Source organism: Rhododendron vialii, chromosome 1a, assembly GCF_030253575.1.
Source record: "Rhododendron vialii isolate Sample 1 chromosome 1a, ASM3025357v1".
Taxonomy (NCBI): Eukaryota; Viridiplantae; Streptophyta; class Magnoliopsida; order Ericales; family Ericaceae; genus Rhododendron; species Rhododendron vialii.
The window spans coordinates 9,784,871-9,801,346 of record NC_080557.1 but is presented as its reverse complement, the minus strand read 5'-3'; the positions used below and the strand labels follow the sequence as shown (position 1 = coordinate 9,801,346).

The following is a 16,476-nucleotide window of genomic DNA, read 5'->3' as shown; positions in this document are numbered from 1 at the left end:
TTCCGAAATTCCAGCAAAAACACCAACAGTAGTGCACCCCATGCAAAACACATCACATTATATCGTACTCCTATATATCGGATAATAATTGAGTAGTTCAGTAGTACTTAATTACAGTAATAAGGCCCCGTTTCAGAAACTTTCTTAAAAAATAAGCAGTTTATTTCACATTTTCAAACTCAAAAATAATGGAAATGAAAAATAATTTTTCAATTTTTTTTTTGCATCGTATAAAAGATCTTAATGAGAACTTTCAAACAAGATCTATATTGTATATTTTTAAATTTCAATAAGCCCATAATTTTTAAACTTAAAATTTCCTTCTTAAAAAATAAGGATTTTTTTGTATATTGGAACGGAGCCTGAGTATGATATGATCAGAGTTATACAAGTTTAATGGGAGTAGAGTAACTAACCTCAACAGCAGCACCACGGTGATAGTCCATGGTCAACGTTTCCGCCGTGCGCTTTCCCTCATCGTAGCAACTCCTGACACCTGTCATTGTACCCCACACACAAAACTCATTTACTACTATAAATAATCTCGTGCTTCTACATCACAAAACTCATTTTACTGCTATAATGAGTTCTTGAGAAAAAATTTATGAGAGTAGTAGAGATAATAAGTTGAAAGAGATAGATAAATGATTGGAAGTATGAATAATCTTTTAAAAAATGCTTTTCAAAAAGTAAAACAAACAAAGCATAAATAAACTCATTTTGCATGACAATTTTCCATGTGTTTACGCTAGCTTCTATAAATATCCAATCATACTAATATTTTGTTGATGTATAATTCTTTTCGTGTTTTACGAGGTGAATAGTTCAGATCATAGTTTTGGGTTCGATATGGGATAAAAAAATTGAGAGCTTGGAGGAGTATGGAGGGATAGAGTATAGAGAGGAGCTAATCCCTAATGGAATTGACGCAAATAACTTTTTCCATGGCTAGGAGGCTTCCAAATTAATATTGACTTGACTTGAAAGTCTTGAGTCAATGAGGTAGTATTTGCTTATGCAATCAGTAATCTCCCCTTATAAAGGGCAAGCTAGAGTACTACTCCCCTCAATGCCATAATCACCCAAAGCCACTGCTCATCTTTCCTCTTTTTCTCAATCTGTCGTTTCTTCTTCATTTTGACGAAGGATGGGTGCATTACCTTGGCTATTTCTATTCCTTCTCTGTTTCTCGCAACATCTGCTTGCTTTTTCTTCATCGTCTCTCCCGTCTTTTTCTTCTTCTTCTTCTGCACGCCCTTTGTGTCATCGTGACCAGAGGTCTGCACTGCTGCAATTCAAGCATATGTTTACCATAAACAGCAATGCTTCTCAGGGTTGTGAACGTTGGGCCGGTATTCCTTCATATCCAAAGACCCTGACTTGGGATGAGAATGCAACTGATTGTTGCAATTGGGATGGGGTCACGTGCGATAGGTTGACCGGTCATGTGGTTGGGCTTGATCTCAGTTGTAGCCAGCTCTATGGCAAAATCCATCCCAATAGCAGCCTTTCCCAACTCTCTCACCTGCAACAGCTTAATCTGGCTTTCAATGACTTCAACGACTCTCGCATTTCATATGCATTTGGCAGCTTTGCAAAATTGACACATCTAAACCTATCCTATTCTGCTTTATCAGGTTCTATCCCATCTGAAATCTCCCACATGTCCAAATTGATTTCACTTGATCTTTCTTATTCTCAACTGAGACTTGAACTCCTCCATTTCGAAATTCTCCTGAAAAACCTGACCCAATTACAAGAACTCGACCTTTTTGAGGTAAATATATCTTCCGATTTACCCGATTCAATTGGTTATCTCAAGTCTTTGAAATCCTTGGATCTCACCTGGACGGGTTTATCTGGAAAACTACCTGACTCAATTGGTTATCTAAAGTCTTTGAATTACTTGTTTGTCGGAGATTGCAAATTACGAGGTTCCATTCCTAAATCTCTAGGGAACCTTACGCAGATCTGTGAACTATATTTATGGGGAAATAGTTTTACCGGTGAAGTCTCATCTACTCTCTCAAATCTCAAGCAACTTACTGCGTTAGATCTTTCCGCCAACAACTTCCAAGGTAGAATTCCCGTTCTTGCTGAGCTCACAAACCTGGAGTATTTATATCTAGATGATAACAATTTCACTGGTGGGTTTCCAATCTGGGTTGCAAACTTAAAGCCCCTTGTTGCTTTAAGTATACATAGTAATCAGCTCACGGGTCCCATCCCCTTCAATTTAAGTGGTCTTCAAAACCTACAATTTCTCTACTTAAGTAGTAATCAGCTCACGGTTCCCATCCCCTTTAATTTAAGTGGTCTTCAAAACCTACAAGTTCTCCACTTAAGTGGTAATCAGCTCACGGGTCCCATCCCCTTCAATTTAAGTGGTCTTCAAAACCTAAGGGAACTCTACTTAAATGATAACTCTCTCAGTGGGGTAATACCTCCATCCTTGTTTACTCTTGCGTCATTGGAAGTTTTAGACCTGCATTCCAATAAGTTAACTGGTCAAATTCCTGAATTCCAACATCATTTACCATTGGAATTCATTGACTTGAGTGACAATAAACTTCGTAGCCCCATTCCACAATCAATTTCAACTCTTGTAAATCTGACCTCGCTATTTCTTGATCATAACTCTTTTAGTGAGGTAATACCTCCATCTTTGTTTACTCTTCCGTCATTGAGATATTTATACTTGAGTTCCAATAATTTAACTGGTCAAATTCCTGAATTCCAGCATCATTTACCATTGGACACCATTGACTTGAGTGACAATAAACTTCGTGGCCCCATTCCACAGTCAATTTCAACTCTTGTAAATCTAACCGTGCTCTCTCTTGCATCAAATGATCTGAGTGGTGTGGATCTGCATATACTCAAAAATGTTGAGTCCCTTGATATTTCCAACACTAATATTTCGGTGGTCACTAGAAGTAATGTTAACAATACCCTTCCCAACCTTAGGTATTTCTATATGTCCTCTTGCAACATCGAGGTGTTCCCTTATTTCTTAAGAGCCTTAGAGAATCTTGAAGTGCTAGATCTTTCTCAAAACAAAATTCATGGACAGATTCCAAATTGGGCTGGGTTCATTGGAAAGGCTTCACTGCGGTATTTGAATCTTTCTAACAACTTTCTCACAGACATAAAGCAACTTCCATGGGAGAAACTAGCTACTCTTGATCTGCGTTCCAATTTGCTTCAAGGACCACTTCCCGTTCCACCCCCGCTCATAGGATACTTTTTCATCTCAAACAACACTCTTAGTGGAGAGATTCCTTCATTGATTTGCAATGCGAGTACCCTTGAGATTCTTGATTTGTCTCACAATAAATTGAGCGGTGCGGTTCCACAATGTTTGGGAAATTTTAGTAGTGTTCTCTCGGTTTTGAATCTACGCTCCAATGGATTTACGGGAACCCTTCCCTTGGCATTTGTGAAGCCCAGCCAATTACAAAGTCTTGATTTGAGTGGAAATAAATTTGAAGGACCACTTCCAAGATCATTGAAAAATTGTACGTGGTTGGAAGTTCTAAACGTCGGAAGCAACAAGATTAATGACACATTTCCAAATTGGTTGGGAACTCTTCATTGGTTGCAGGTTCTTGTCGTACGATCCAATCGATTTCATGGTCATATACACACTACGATGAGTGAATTTTCCTTTCCTAAGCTTCGAATTGTTGACCTCTCCTACAATGAGTTCACTGGCCATTTGCCAACGAGGTACTTCGAAAATTTCCAAGCTATGAAGAGCACAACTATGTCGGGCGAACAATACATGAGTGTGGGGGGTAGTTCTTATCATGATTCTCTCATAGTAACAATGAAGGGACTTGAGGTCGAACTGGTGAGAATTTTGACTATCTTCACAACGATTGACTTTTCATCCAACAATTTCAGTGGAGAGATTCCAAATGTCGTTGGAAAGCTCAATTCCCTCATACTGCTTAATTTTTCTCATAATAGTCTTACTGGTCATATTCCAGCATCTTTGGGAAACTTGACAAACCTTGAATCATTAGACATATCTTTTAACCAGCTGATGGGGAAAATTCCAAGCCAATTAACAAGTTTGACGTTTCTTGCGGTCTTGAACCTTTCGTGGAATCGTCTCCATGGACCCATACCCGGGGGTAAACAATTTGCTACATTTGAGAATGGTTCATATGCCGGGAACTTAGGATTATGTGGGTTTCCATTGTCAAAGGAATGTGAAGATAATCGAACAAAAGTACAACCACCGGTGTTACAACATGAGGAAGATGATTCAGATTTTGATGGATTTACTTGGAAAATTGTGGTGATAGGATACGGGTGTGGAATGACACTGGGACTCTTTCTAGGATCTCTCATGTTCTTAATTGGTAGACCTAGATTCTTTGTCAAACTTGCTGAAAGAAAATTGCCTAAGAAGGTGATAAGATTGAGCAGAACGGTTGCAGACACAGTGAATAGAAGAAAGTAGCAAACATCGATCGCATTGTCAGGTATGAGCTGTTAATGCTCTTGCATTTCATAACCTTTGAATTTGGAAATAGCCTTATTGTCGTGACTACTGTTTGTACGTAATCTAGTCTGTAACTTCGTGGTACTTATAGTATTTTATCTGGTGTTATAACTTACACATTGTATAAACTCTTTTGTGAATCTTCTGACAATCCTAAACATTTACATATGTTTATCCTACTAGTTTTTAGCTTGGTTTTGTGATTCAGCGATCCAAAAACTAAGAGTTCTGTGAATTTTTAAAAAAATTGAACATAAGCAGTATCTCTAGGACATTGAGAGCACACTTAAGTCCTGTTCTATTAAAGATTTTATTTTTTAAGTACTTATTTTTCACTTTATGAGACAGTTATTCTATAACAATATATCACATTTAATTAGAAAAATTTATGCTAAGTACTTCAGAGAAACAAAAAACGAACTCATGTCTGAGGCTTTTTGTTTCTTTCTTTAGCTTTTCCGATGTTATATAGAGAGGAGGAATGATATTCGGTGTCTCTCTTTGAACTTCAATACCTGATATTTGGGAGTTAGAATTCCAATGTCACGTCAACTTCAAGATTTCCTTTGGAAATCTGTTGCTATCCCATTCCAATATTATGGTGATTGTGCTTGTGAATTTTGTTCATCCATTTTCTCTTCGTAATGATTCAAGTCCACTTCATATTTTTGCTTGTTCATGAAAAATAAGACTAACAGCAGTACTTTACAATGAAAATAAACCGTACTTGTCGATTTATTTTTCACCAGGTACAGGAATCAAACCCAATCCCACAAAATTTGTGATTACAGATAACTAGGACAAGTGTTATGACTAATACCCTTATTATAGGCCGGCACAATCGAATGGGCTCGTCCTATGTCAACAGGATTAATCGGCATTTGTACTTACGTGTTTTTTTCACCCTCATAAATTCCCATTGTAGGTACAAGCTAGGAAGGAAGCTCGGTCGCTACATGAGATATCGTTTGGAATAAAGGATCGGAAGATGAGCAATAAAGTGACAAGTTTGGGCTGCATTTAATATTATTGTTGGAAAACTTCTTGTAGTATAGTGGGTGTCGGTGTTTGTTTATGTAGTATGGTGGGTGTTGGTGTTTGTTTATGTAGCTAGTGGTTATTCGTGATTTTGCTTTGATTGTGGTATATGTACCCTTCTAGTCTGATGTTGCTCGTGGTTTGCTTTTCCTTGGTTCTTATCAAGTAAATCTATTAGAGCATCTGCATCTGTCTCGTTACTTCCTCCATCACACTATAATAAAGAGCAAAACCCCCAAAACTCTCCTGTATCAGACTCACTACTTCCCTCTCTACTTTGCACTGTTCATAAGTTATCCCTCATTTTATTAATTACCTACTCAGAGAAGGCTGCTCCCATGGGCCATGGCCACTCGCGCTTAGAGACTCTGCTTTGTTGCAGTTCCGCTTGGCCCTCTTCCACAGCCCCTGCCGCTCGATCAACCCAGCTGCTACCACCGGCTGTGGTTGTTCTTTGGGGGTGGGTTCTTCCAGTGTCTCTGACTCTCTGTGCTCTAGATCAGCCATTTGAAAGGTGGGAAGAAGTAGAGCACACAGAGAGAGAGAGAGAGGGAGAGAAAAATTACCAGAGAGAGAGAGTGAGAGGTGCGACTGTTGTGGTGGCAATGGCGTCTAGGTGGTTTGTAGTCTGGGGTTTGATAGGTTGTTTTGAAAGGAAGGAAAAGATTGGTGCGGGGAGTAAAGAGGCTGGTGTGCGGAGAGTTTAAGAAGGCGTTGGCTACAATAAAAAAAATGCATATTTCTCGTTAATTTACCCCAGAAAATAAAGAGTTTGGTGTGCATGCCCTTAGAGCATCTCCATCAGACCCCTTGAGTAATAAATGTCAAAAACTTTTAGAAGAATAGGTATGATATGTGTTTTCCGGTAAGTCCCTTGAGTTTAATTTCTCTCTCTTTCTTAAATTTGGGAAATGCTTCTCAGCCATCGAATATCTACATTTGTCCTCTAGATGAGAAAACTATAGTTTTGGATCAATATAATATTTATAAATTTGTGAGATGTTCTCATTTCATGGGGCATAAGATGGGGCTTACACGCCTGACTGGATTTTATTGGAAGTTTTGGATCAATTATAGAAGTGCTGCTACTACCAATGCTCTGCTAATATCCAATTTGAGCAACGTATTAGGTCGAGTTCTGAAGTTCTTGCTATCTCAAGATGACTGGTGTCCATGGACTCTAGACTTGTTTTTGGATTTTTTGTTTGGGCGTATGCTCCCCCTCTGTCCAGGGTTGTAGTACTAGGTGTTGTGACCCTATTCCTTTTGCTTTCTAACTTGTTTTGGGCTATTTTTTATCAGCTCATGGTAGAGTAGCATATGATTGTCGCAGGTGGGGTGCCAATATTGTTGGGATGCTACCTTTGCATTGTGATGCTTTCTTCACTCTTGCCCTCTATCTGTCAAACATCTTTTCATTTTAATAAAATTATTTTCTTTCACCATTCAAAAAAAAGAGAAAACTATAGTCGATTCTCGATCTTTTTGCTACCCCCATCATATGAAGGCACTAGCGGATGTTTGTGCCTGAAGGCACAACTCCGAATCTGTGGTCAAAAAATTATTCAGTTTGATCCCTCTAACACCTTTAACAAAAAAGCCGAAAAAACTCAACATAGCATCCTTCTTCCCTCATCAATAAAGGTGTTCAAATGTCCGCATAACACGTGGTAATTAACCTATCCTTCTCCCCAATTGATTATCTCCACCTATCCTTCCCCCAGTTGTAAATCAATATCACAAAGCATAAGTATATCAATATAAATTTCATGAGTTACTTTCATTGAAAGACATTCCAAACCAAGATTATTCACAAAAACTTTCAGATTTTTAGTACATACCAACAACAACACCACCTCCAAATAGGGTCATTAGATTTTGCCTCCAAGAAAAATTCAAAAACGTAGGTGGCAAGAGTTGTTCTTGGTTTAGCTGGCATCGGCAAGAACAAAAAATACCCTCTCGCATCATGGGAAATCTTTGTCATCTCTACTCTTCATTTATCCATCCATAACTTAAAGTCAATTGCTTACGCAACTCCAAGAATAACAGAAAGGGAGTTGGTATCTGCTTGAGAAATTTTTTACAGAGATAACTGCCGATAGAATCTTGGAATGATAGACATTGGATAGGAGGAGAGGACACAAAAGAATATGAGATAACACTTACGAATTTAGAAATGAAATCTCAACTTAGCGGTGGCATGCGCAGCACAATTTTGGAATGGTTGATTGATTCAATTAAGAATGCAAATAATTCTTTTCTCCCGAGATGATATTCAAACTTTACCTAGCTATTAGGTATATGGACAGGTAGTATAGGGTGGCAATTTCCCCAACTCCAATGGACACCCGCCCCACCCATAGAGGCGGTGTTTTCCCAGAATTTTTCCAAATAGTAGCGGGTAATGGGTATGGAGACGGTGGGAATGATAGACTTAGGATGGAAGGAGAGGACACAAAAGAATATGAGATAACAGTTACGAATTTAGAAATGAAATCTCAACTTAGCTGGGGCAAGTTGGCGGGAGGTGGTGCTGTCCTCTAGGGTTAGGGTTTGGTTTGAGTTGATTTAGGTTTTGGGCTATGCCCTTTTGGTTTGGGACCTTTGGGATGGTTCCTTACCAACTTTTGGGGCTGTAGTGGGATTTTTTCCTTCTGGTTTAGGCTCAGCCTATTAGGCTTATATTAGTTTCTTCCATGTGGTTAGGAAATGGGGGTCTTGGATGGTCAGACCGATGTATTCAACTTTTGGGGTTGTAGTGGGATTTTTTCCTTCTGGTTTAGGCTCAGCCTATTAGGCTTATATTAGTTTCTTCCATGTGGTTAGGAAATGGGGGTCTTGGATGGTCAGACCGATGTATTCAAATTCCTATTAGCTCTGTACTTCGTGTTATGAGTTAATATATAAATAATATTTTTGCTGAAAAAAAAAAAAAACACTTAGCGGTGGCAGCACAATTTTGGAATGGTTGATTGATTCAATTAAGAATGCAAATAATTCTTTTCTCCCAGGATGACATTCAAAATTTACCTAGCTATTAGGTATATGGACAGGTAGTATAGGATGGCAATTTCCCCATCTCCAACGGACACCCTCCCCGCCCATAGAGGCGGTCTTTACCTAGAATTTTTCCCAATACTAGTAGTGGGTATGGAGATGGTGGGATTTTAAAAAATCTTCTCGGGTATGAAGCGAGCATGATTTTTTAATCCCCATTCCAGAATAGCCATACCTGCCCCATACCGGCCCCGAACCCAGTCATACATACTACAACAAATATGTCAAATACATATGTTTGGATTGGCTTTTGATGAGACTAATATTTTTTCCGTACTGTACGTAGTCATTGAAGAATATAATTTAAAGTTTTTATTTTTATTTTTTTGTTGGTTTGAGTATTGTGCTTGCACTTTAGTTTCATTTTGACTTCTTATATTTTTTATTTGGATATGGGTATATTTGGAGAAACTCTGGTCCTGATTGAGAGGCGGGTATGATTCTATATATAATATTCGCAGTGGAGATCGGGTGGGAATAGTGAAAAACCCTCCAATTGAGGATCAGTGATGGAATAGGGTCCCCTAATCTATACGCTACCCGACGTACCCATTGCCATCCCTTAATAGTATAGCTCATGCGATATATATTTAATTGCATTTCCCTCATCCCTGCAAATCAAGTCTTAATTTTTTTAAACGAAAAGTCAATTTTATAAAATCAAACGTCATTACATAAGATCGATGGAAAAAAGACCAGGAGGGTGATACCCCACCCAGTTTACATCTAAAGAAGAACAAAAAGAGGAAGCAATCACTGGCTTTGGCCCAGGGGAGGAATACAGTCACTAGAGAGATTATTGAGCATACACCGGTTTCTCTTCTTCTTAATACTGCCAGGGAAGACTCTATTATTTGGAACTTAAATGCCAATGGTAGTTCAGTCTACCTGGAATGCATTCAGAAGGCCCAAACCTCTGGTTCCTTGGCTAAAGTAGTGTGGTACAAGCATGCAATTCCTAGGTGGGCTATTGTGCAATGGTTGGCCATCCTATGTAGACTTTCCACAAAGGACAGGTTGCAAACAGTGGGGTGTCTTGGTGAAAAACCAATGTGTGTTGTGTTCAAATACTATGGAATCTCATGAGCATCTATTTTTTCGGTGCCCTTTTTCATCTCAGTTGTAAAGCTTGTTGCAAATGAAGTTTAGTTCCTTTTGTAGCCTCTCTGTTCCTTAACAGGTGGTAGATTGGATGGTTCAACACCATATTGGCACTCTTTTCTTGAATCTGGTGGCTAAAGTAGTTTTTGCTGCTACGATTTATCATGTTTGGGGGGAGCGTAACAGACGTATTTTCCAACAGCATAAAGGCTTGGATGTGCGGGGTTTGGCAGCTCAGATTTATACAGAGGTTAGAGCTTGTATCAGTTCTTGGAGAGGAGTGAAGCAAATAGGAGTTAATCTGGCTCTCTGCTCTCTGCTCTCATTGGCGCTTCTCTACTCGTATTTTTGACTCTAGGTATTAGCGAGTAGCTTGTATAGTTGTTGTTTTTGGGTTAGTTGTCTTTTCTGTAGTAGAGTGTTCTTCTGAGCAATTTTTTGACTTGGTTCACTGGAGAATGCCTTTTGATTTTGTATCCTGTTTGTTGTGAATAAAACTTTAATTACCCAAAAAAAAAGAGAGGAAGCAATCTAATGAGCTGCTCCATTTCCTTCTCCAGGAGTCCAAGAAATTAAATGCTATGCAGATCAAGTCCATGTTTGGAAAAATTTACCCCCAAATCAAAGATTTGATAACTAAAAGAATTCTTTCACAGATTTAATTAACAAAAATCTAATTACCATCTATATTTAATTACCCCCCAAATCACAGATTTGATACCAATTGTGTCTTTTCAGAAATGTGCTCTATTTATGGTCATAAAAAAGCGAGGTATTTATCAAAATGTCATTTTGTAGAATGAATGGTGGAGATTTAAGCACAAAGATTGGATAAATCTTAAGCGCTGGTTGTCTTTTAAATTCAAACACTTCTCTGTCAGATATTTCCGTAGTGCGATTCTAGGATTTTTATTCTTCCATCTCCTAATACAAGCATACAGGCAATATTTTCCCCAGGGACCCCAACCGTGTAACTAGATTGCCCTTTTCACTCACAAGACGCAAGACCACAACTCAAACAAACCAAGCATTCCAGCATCAAGGACTCCGAACTCTGAAGCTATTACTACAATATATTAAACTCCTATTCCAAAGAGAAAGGTCTAAGATTTAGGCTCCGTTTTGCTAAAGTTTTGATTCTTTAAGTAATTATTATGTCTCATTTTACGGGATAAGTCATTCTTTCAAAACATATCACATTTAATTGAAAAGTAAGTACGTACTTATTTTAGGCCCCGTTCTGCCACGATCATTATTTTTTAAGTACTTATTTTTCGTTTTACAAGGTAGATCATTCTCTCATAATACACCACATTTAATCCAAAAAATAAGTACTTATTTTTGTTCGCAGAACGGGACCTATGTAGTGGAACACACCCTTAATCCCTTGTTGATAATTGAATACCATAACCGGTCCAAAGAGTCCCTTGTTGAGAAACGAAGAACCCAAAAAAAAAAGGTAAATAGAAAAAGAGAGTACCAAGTTGATCACTGTTTGCAAGTTGCAAGAGGGAATTAATATTCAAAACTTCGGTATACTTCCTCCCCTCCTATAATAGATGGGGCAGACAGGACCCACATGTAGATCTTACATGTTATGTTAGAGCATCCGCAATGGGAATAATCAAAATCAATAATCAAAATGTGCCATGTCAGCATTTGATTATCCATTTAATGCATAATCAAACTTAACAAACTTTACCTCCACATTGGTTATTTTTGCATCTTTAGAAAAAAAAACCCCCCACAATACGCAATGCACCTATGTCCAATTACAAACGAGTTCTAATCACGCACCCGATCACACTAAATTATTCTTCTCGACGAGATGATTCTAATGTGGGGTGTTTTTTATTTTTTTAGTTTTGAATTTGGTTATTGGGTTTGATTATTGAGTTTTGGTTATTGGTAAAAGTTGTTAAGTTTGGTTATGAAATTAGTGGAATTTGGTTATTTGATAAAAGATTTGTAACGTTGATTATTACAATGTGAGGTGTTTTTTTAGCATTGTTATTAAGTTTGCTTATCCATACTAATTTGCTTATTACAATGTGGATGCTCTTAGAAAGAGAAGTTAAATTTCGGAGTACTCAATAATTAGCTGTTGCAAGAAACCAATGCGGCAATGCTGGTTAGAAATGTAATTGCGAAGAAATTACTCCCTCTGTCCCATAATATTTGCGCGGATCGCAAAAAGATATCATAAAAATAATACAATTTTTGCAAGGAAAATTTTTGAATCCTCATTTTGCAGACCAGATAAATATTTTGGGATAGAGAGAGTAATAAATTCACGTTCTACGGATGCCAGAAATGTCACGCGAAAACAGGAGAATATGCCTTTCCAATTTGGAATTGTGGACCCCTACAGCAGCCTTCCTATTCGAGAGATGCTACATACACTATCATCCATCCACTATATCATTCAGTACATCTTTTTTGGGGCTCATCTCGGGTCCCAAAAAAATACAGAAAAATGTCCATAAATTTTAGAATAATATTTTATGGAGTCCTGTAAAAAATAAACTCCAACGGATATCGGTAAGTATTATTTCTTGATTTGTAGGGGCGAAACTGCTCAACTGTACAGTTTTGTCCCTATGAATCAAGAAATAATACTTATCGATATTTGTTGGAGCTGATTTTTTACAAGGCCCCATGATATATTATTTTAAAATTTATGAATATTTTTCTATATTTTTTTGGGACCCGAGGTAGGCCCTACAAAAAATGTAATAGGTGGTGTAGTGATTGGAGGTAGTGTACCTAGACTTATCGTTCCTATTCAAAACCCTTTTTTTGTTTGACAGTGTAAATTAGCTTCCAACACATGCAAACAAATGTAATCGATAACAACGCTTGCCATCTCTCTCTCTCTCTCTCTCTCTCTCTCTCTCTCTCTCTCTCTCAAGCATACTTCCAAAACCAGACATCTGTGTCTTCTTGTTCTGAATGCATACAACGTGCAGTCAAATGGAAAATTTGGAACAAACGGAGCCCGCTTTCCTTGAAATAACGAACGTCGGTTTCTTCCGAATTCAAAAGTCGGTTTCTTCCGAATTCAAAAGTGCTAAACTAATTAAGATTTTAATTTTGAAGATATCATTAGTGTTAAGAATTTTTATATGTAATCGAGTGTCCGGGACCTCGACTAATTCCAGGATCCTAAAATTAACAATCGGGCAAATCCTCTGCTAACCCCAAAGTTTGGATTATTTGGCCTCCGTAAAATTTGAACATGCGACCTCATAAAATCAATAGTGTCAAGATTGAGATACGGTTTTGGTCTTGTGTTTACTTGGAGTTATATGAAAATTGTAGCAATTTTAATTAAGAGGTTTCTAATTTGTAGAACAGGTAAAACCTTCTGTCTTAATACCGTGGTCTGATTCAATATACAAACATTACATACAACACTGAAAATTTTCGAAAATATAATACAAATTCAGAAACTACTTTCAAATATTCATTGCTTTAATTTAAAATTTGCAAAAAAATTCCTGGCAGGTCAAACACGTAGGGGTGGAGAGAGTATATATTCAAAAAATGAACGGTAAAGAGTCGGTCACAGTCTGACCTTTTAACTCTTTTGTATCGAATATGGTTTGACCATGCATGTCTTTATCATTGTCCACTAGACTTTTTACTTGGACAACAAACATAGTATCAATATGTACGTACAAATACACGGCTACGAGGTATTCAAATGAAATCGTGATCGGTCCCTCTTATTTTTCTTTAAACCTGGGTAAAGGGTACGTTTCTCAAACGAAGGCTTAGGCAAAAGTCATTAGCTTAAATATTCATATGCAATAACTTTTTTCTATGTTTTAGTCCAAAAACTAACTAAACTAAAAGGTTAATTATAAGATAAATATACACTAATAACCTAATTTTGCTTTATAACTGGTCCCAAAGACTTATTATATTTGTCAAGCAATACATGATAGTTCAAGCAATACACGATAGCGCATGATAGTTTCATTCATAGCACTATTCATTCCCGAAAAGAAGAGAGACTTGAAATTTCTATGCATTTAAGTAAGTTGGGGCAATTTAGAGATTTTGTTATACGTAAGGTCAAAATACCAAAATTTAGTCCGTAAAGTATCAAATATTCTTGTGAAAAATCAAAGTGAGTAGGACCACTTGACTCCAATTGTATCTTAGTGCCTCTGCCCATGTCCACAGGGTTCTGCACCATGCTTGTGTGTGAACTCCGAACACATTTTTATAGGCACCACACAAATATGTGGTATATATAGCTGCCTTATGGAGCAATGCTCCAGGATAATCAAATAATTTCTCGTCTCTCCAATCCTCATCCTTGCATATTTTTTAATATTCTTATTTTCCTTTTTTGTCTCTCGCTATTTTATGCCCACAATCGTGATCCATAGCGTTCATCTCGTACAGCTCATAAATAAAAACATATGTAGATACGTCATTAAAAGTACAATAACGCTGTACATATTGAAATGTACATATGATATACATATAAATTTTGTGGGGCCCATCTCAGGTCCAACAAAGATAATTTGAACCGCCATTATTTTTAAAATATTTTTTTATGAAACCCTATAAAATATCAGCTCAACTCAATATCGGTAAGAATTTTTTTTGAATTTATGGGGGTTTGGCCCATACAAATTCAGAAAAAATTCTTACCAATATTGAGTTGAGCTTATTTTTTACAGGGTTTCATAAAAAATATTTTAAAAATGACAGACGATTCGAATCATCTTTGTGGGATTCGAAGTAAACCACACAAAACTCATATGTACGTGACATATGTACACATAAGAGAGAGAGAGAGTGTGTGTGTGTGTGTATATATTTTGGTAGAAATCAATTTGATCAGATATCTATAGATACGTGGTTAAATTTCTTTTATGTTCAAAGTCTAAAAGTTTAAAATATATTTGGTTTGTATTTTATAATATAATGCAACTTGTTAATGTGTTTATTGATTTCCAATGCAATCATTTTTATACTAGCGATATCTTCTTCATGTGTAGACTAAGGGCTTGTTTGATAATTCAAATTCAGCACTTAAAACTAAATCAATTATGTAAGGGCAAAGTACGGAATACCTCCATGAGGTTTGGACGTTTGGCAAATAACCTCCCTGACATTAACTAATGAGCACATCACCCCCCTATGGTTTTGGAATAAACTACAACTGTTAGGTTTTCCATCCAAACTAACTGAAAGTGTAAGTCATGCGCTAGTTAAAAGACTTGTCATGAACGAAAAAATTGATAAAGTTAACTTTCAATGTAAGAAGACCACATTACCCTTCTCCATAACAATGCTGAAACTTAACCCTAACCAATCTCACTGCTCTCGTCCATCTTCTTCATACCAAACCCACTCCACGTAACATAGCTGCTCTCTCTCTCTCTCTCTCTCGCACCAACTCCAGCTAAGAAACCCAACTTCGAACTCGCCTTCCAGCAAAGATAAGAACATTTGCTCTCTCTCTCTCTCTCTCTCTCTCTCTCTCTCTCTCTCCTCGTTGGACTGGGTGTCTAATTTTTGGAATCTGCCCTATTTGCTTTGTAATTTTTGCTTTGGGTTTGGCTTGGGGTCGATCGAAACAAATTCGGATTTGATTTGAGAGAAAACGAAACCAATTTGATTTTAGTTTCAGTTGAGTGGTTTTGATTTGTTTTTGATAGCTTTGTAATTTTTGATTTGGGTTTGGCTGGGAAAAAAATTGAAACATATCTGGGTTTGGTTTGGGAGAAAACAAAACCAATTGAAAATTTGAAAAGCCCTTGAAGGTTGACACCAGTTTCTTTCTCCCTAAACCCAGACTTTCCATGGCCATCAATATCTATCATAATCAAATTCATCACTTTGACTTTTGTTTTCAGTATCTTTCTAAATCCTTTGGTAGCAAGGGGGATTCTTCCATTTGATTTCTCCGTCACTGGTTTGGTGGCAAGGAGTAACGTGTTAATGTCGATGTCGTATGTCGTGCTTCTGTTTCCCGCCTCCGGCCATCGTTAGACGTGGTGGGTTTACTCTCCGGTGATAGTGCAAGAGAGGGGGTTTTCTGGAGATGGGTGTTTCAGATTTCATAGAGAAAATGGGTTCTGTTTTTGGTTTTTTAACAGAGTGGGAGATGGGTGGTCTTTTTACTTTTGCCGTTAACGGAGTTAGGAGTTGCAGTTTACTCCAAAACCATAGGAGGTCATGTGCTCATTAGTTAACGTTAGGGGGTTATCTGCCAAACGTCCAAACCTCAGTGAGGTAATCTGTACTTTGCCTATTATGTAATAAGTGATTCAGTAGGTTTGATAACGATATTTTACATTGTTTAACAAATTAAGTGCTATTTAAAATGTAGGTTAAAAAATTGAAAAAAATTATGTAGCTTTAAGCTACTTAATTATTGCTGAATTCTTGTATAAGTGCATTTAATAACCATACCATCACCACAACCACTCCTACCATCACCACCACTCCTACAACCACTCCACCACCACCACCACCACCACCACTCTACCACCACCACCACTCCCCTATCACTCAATCTCCACCACCACTATTATCACACTGCCACAACCACTACTACACCGTCGCCGCCGCCGCCGCCGCAACCATAATGCCACCATTACACAACTATCACTCCACCGACACCACTTACTATCACCATTACACCATCACTCCACCGCCACTATTACACCACCACTGCCACCGTTACATCACCATCACTCCACCACCACCATTACACCACTACCGCCAGCACTCCACCA

General features: G+C 37.7%; 1 protein-coding gene across 1 annotated transcript; it reads left to right on the top strand.

Moving 5' to 3' along the window:
- The first annotated feature begins 731 nt into the window (after nt 1–731).
- On the top strand, nt 732–5,733 carry LOC131300791 (receptor-like protein 19). Its single transcript, XM_058326779.1, has 2 exons — nt 732–4,493; nt 5,439–5,733. The coding sequence occupies exon 1, from the start codon at nt 1,148–1,150 to the stop codon at nt 4,469–4,471; it is 3,324 nt and encodes a 1,107-aa protein (XP_058182762.1). The 5' UTR covers nt 732–1,147; the 3' UTR covers nt 4,472–4,493; nt 5,439–5,733.
- Nucleotides 5,734–16,476: the final 10,743 nt, after the last annotated feature.

Bases quoted from the DNA above. Each gene is read 5' to 3' on its own strand.
- LOC131300791 (XM_058326779.1), top strand. From the start codon at position 1,148: ATGGGTGCATTACCTTGGCTATTTCTATTCCTTCTCTGTTTCTCGCAA.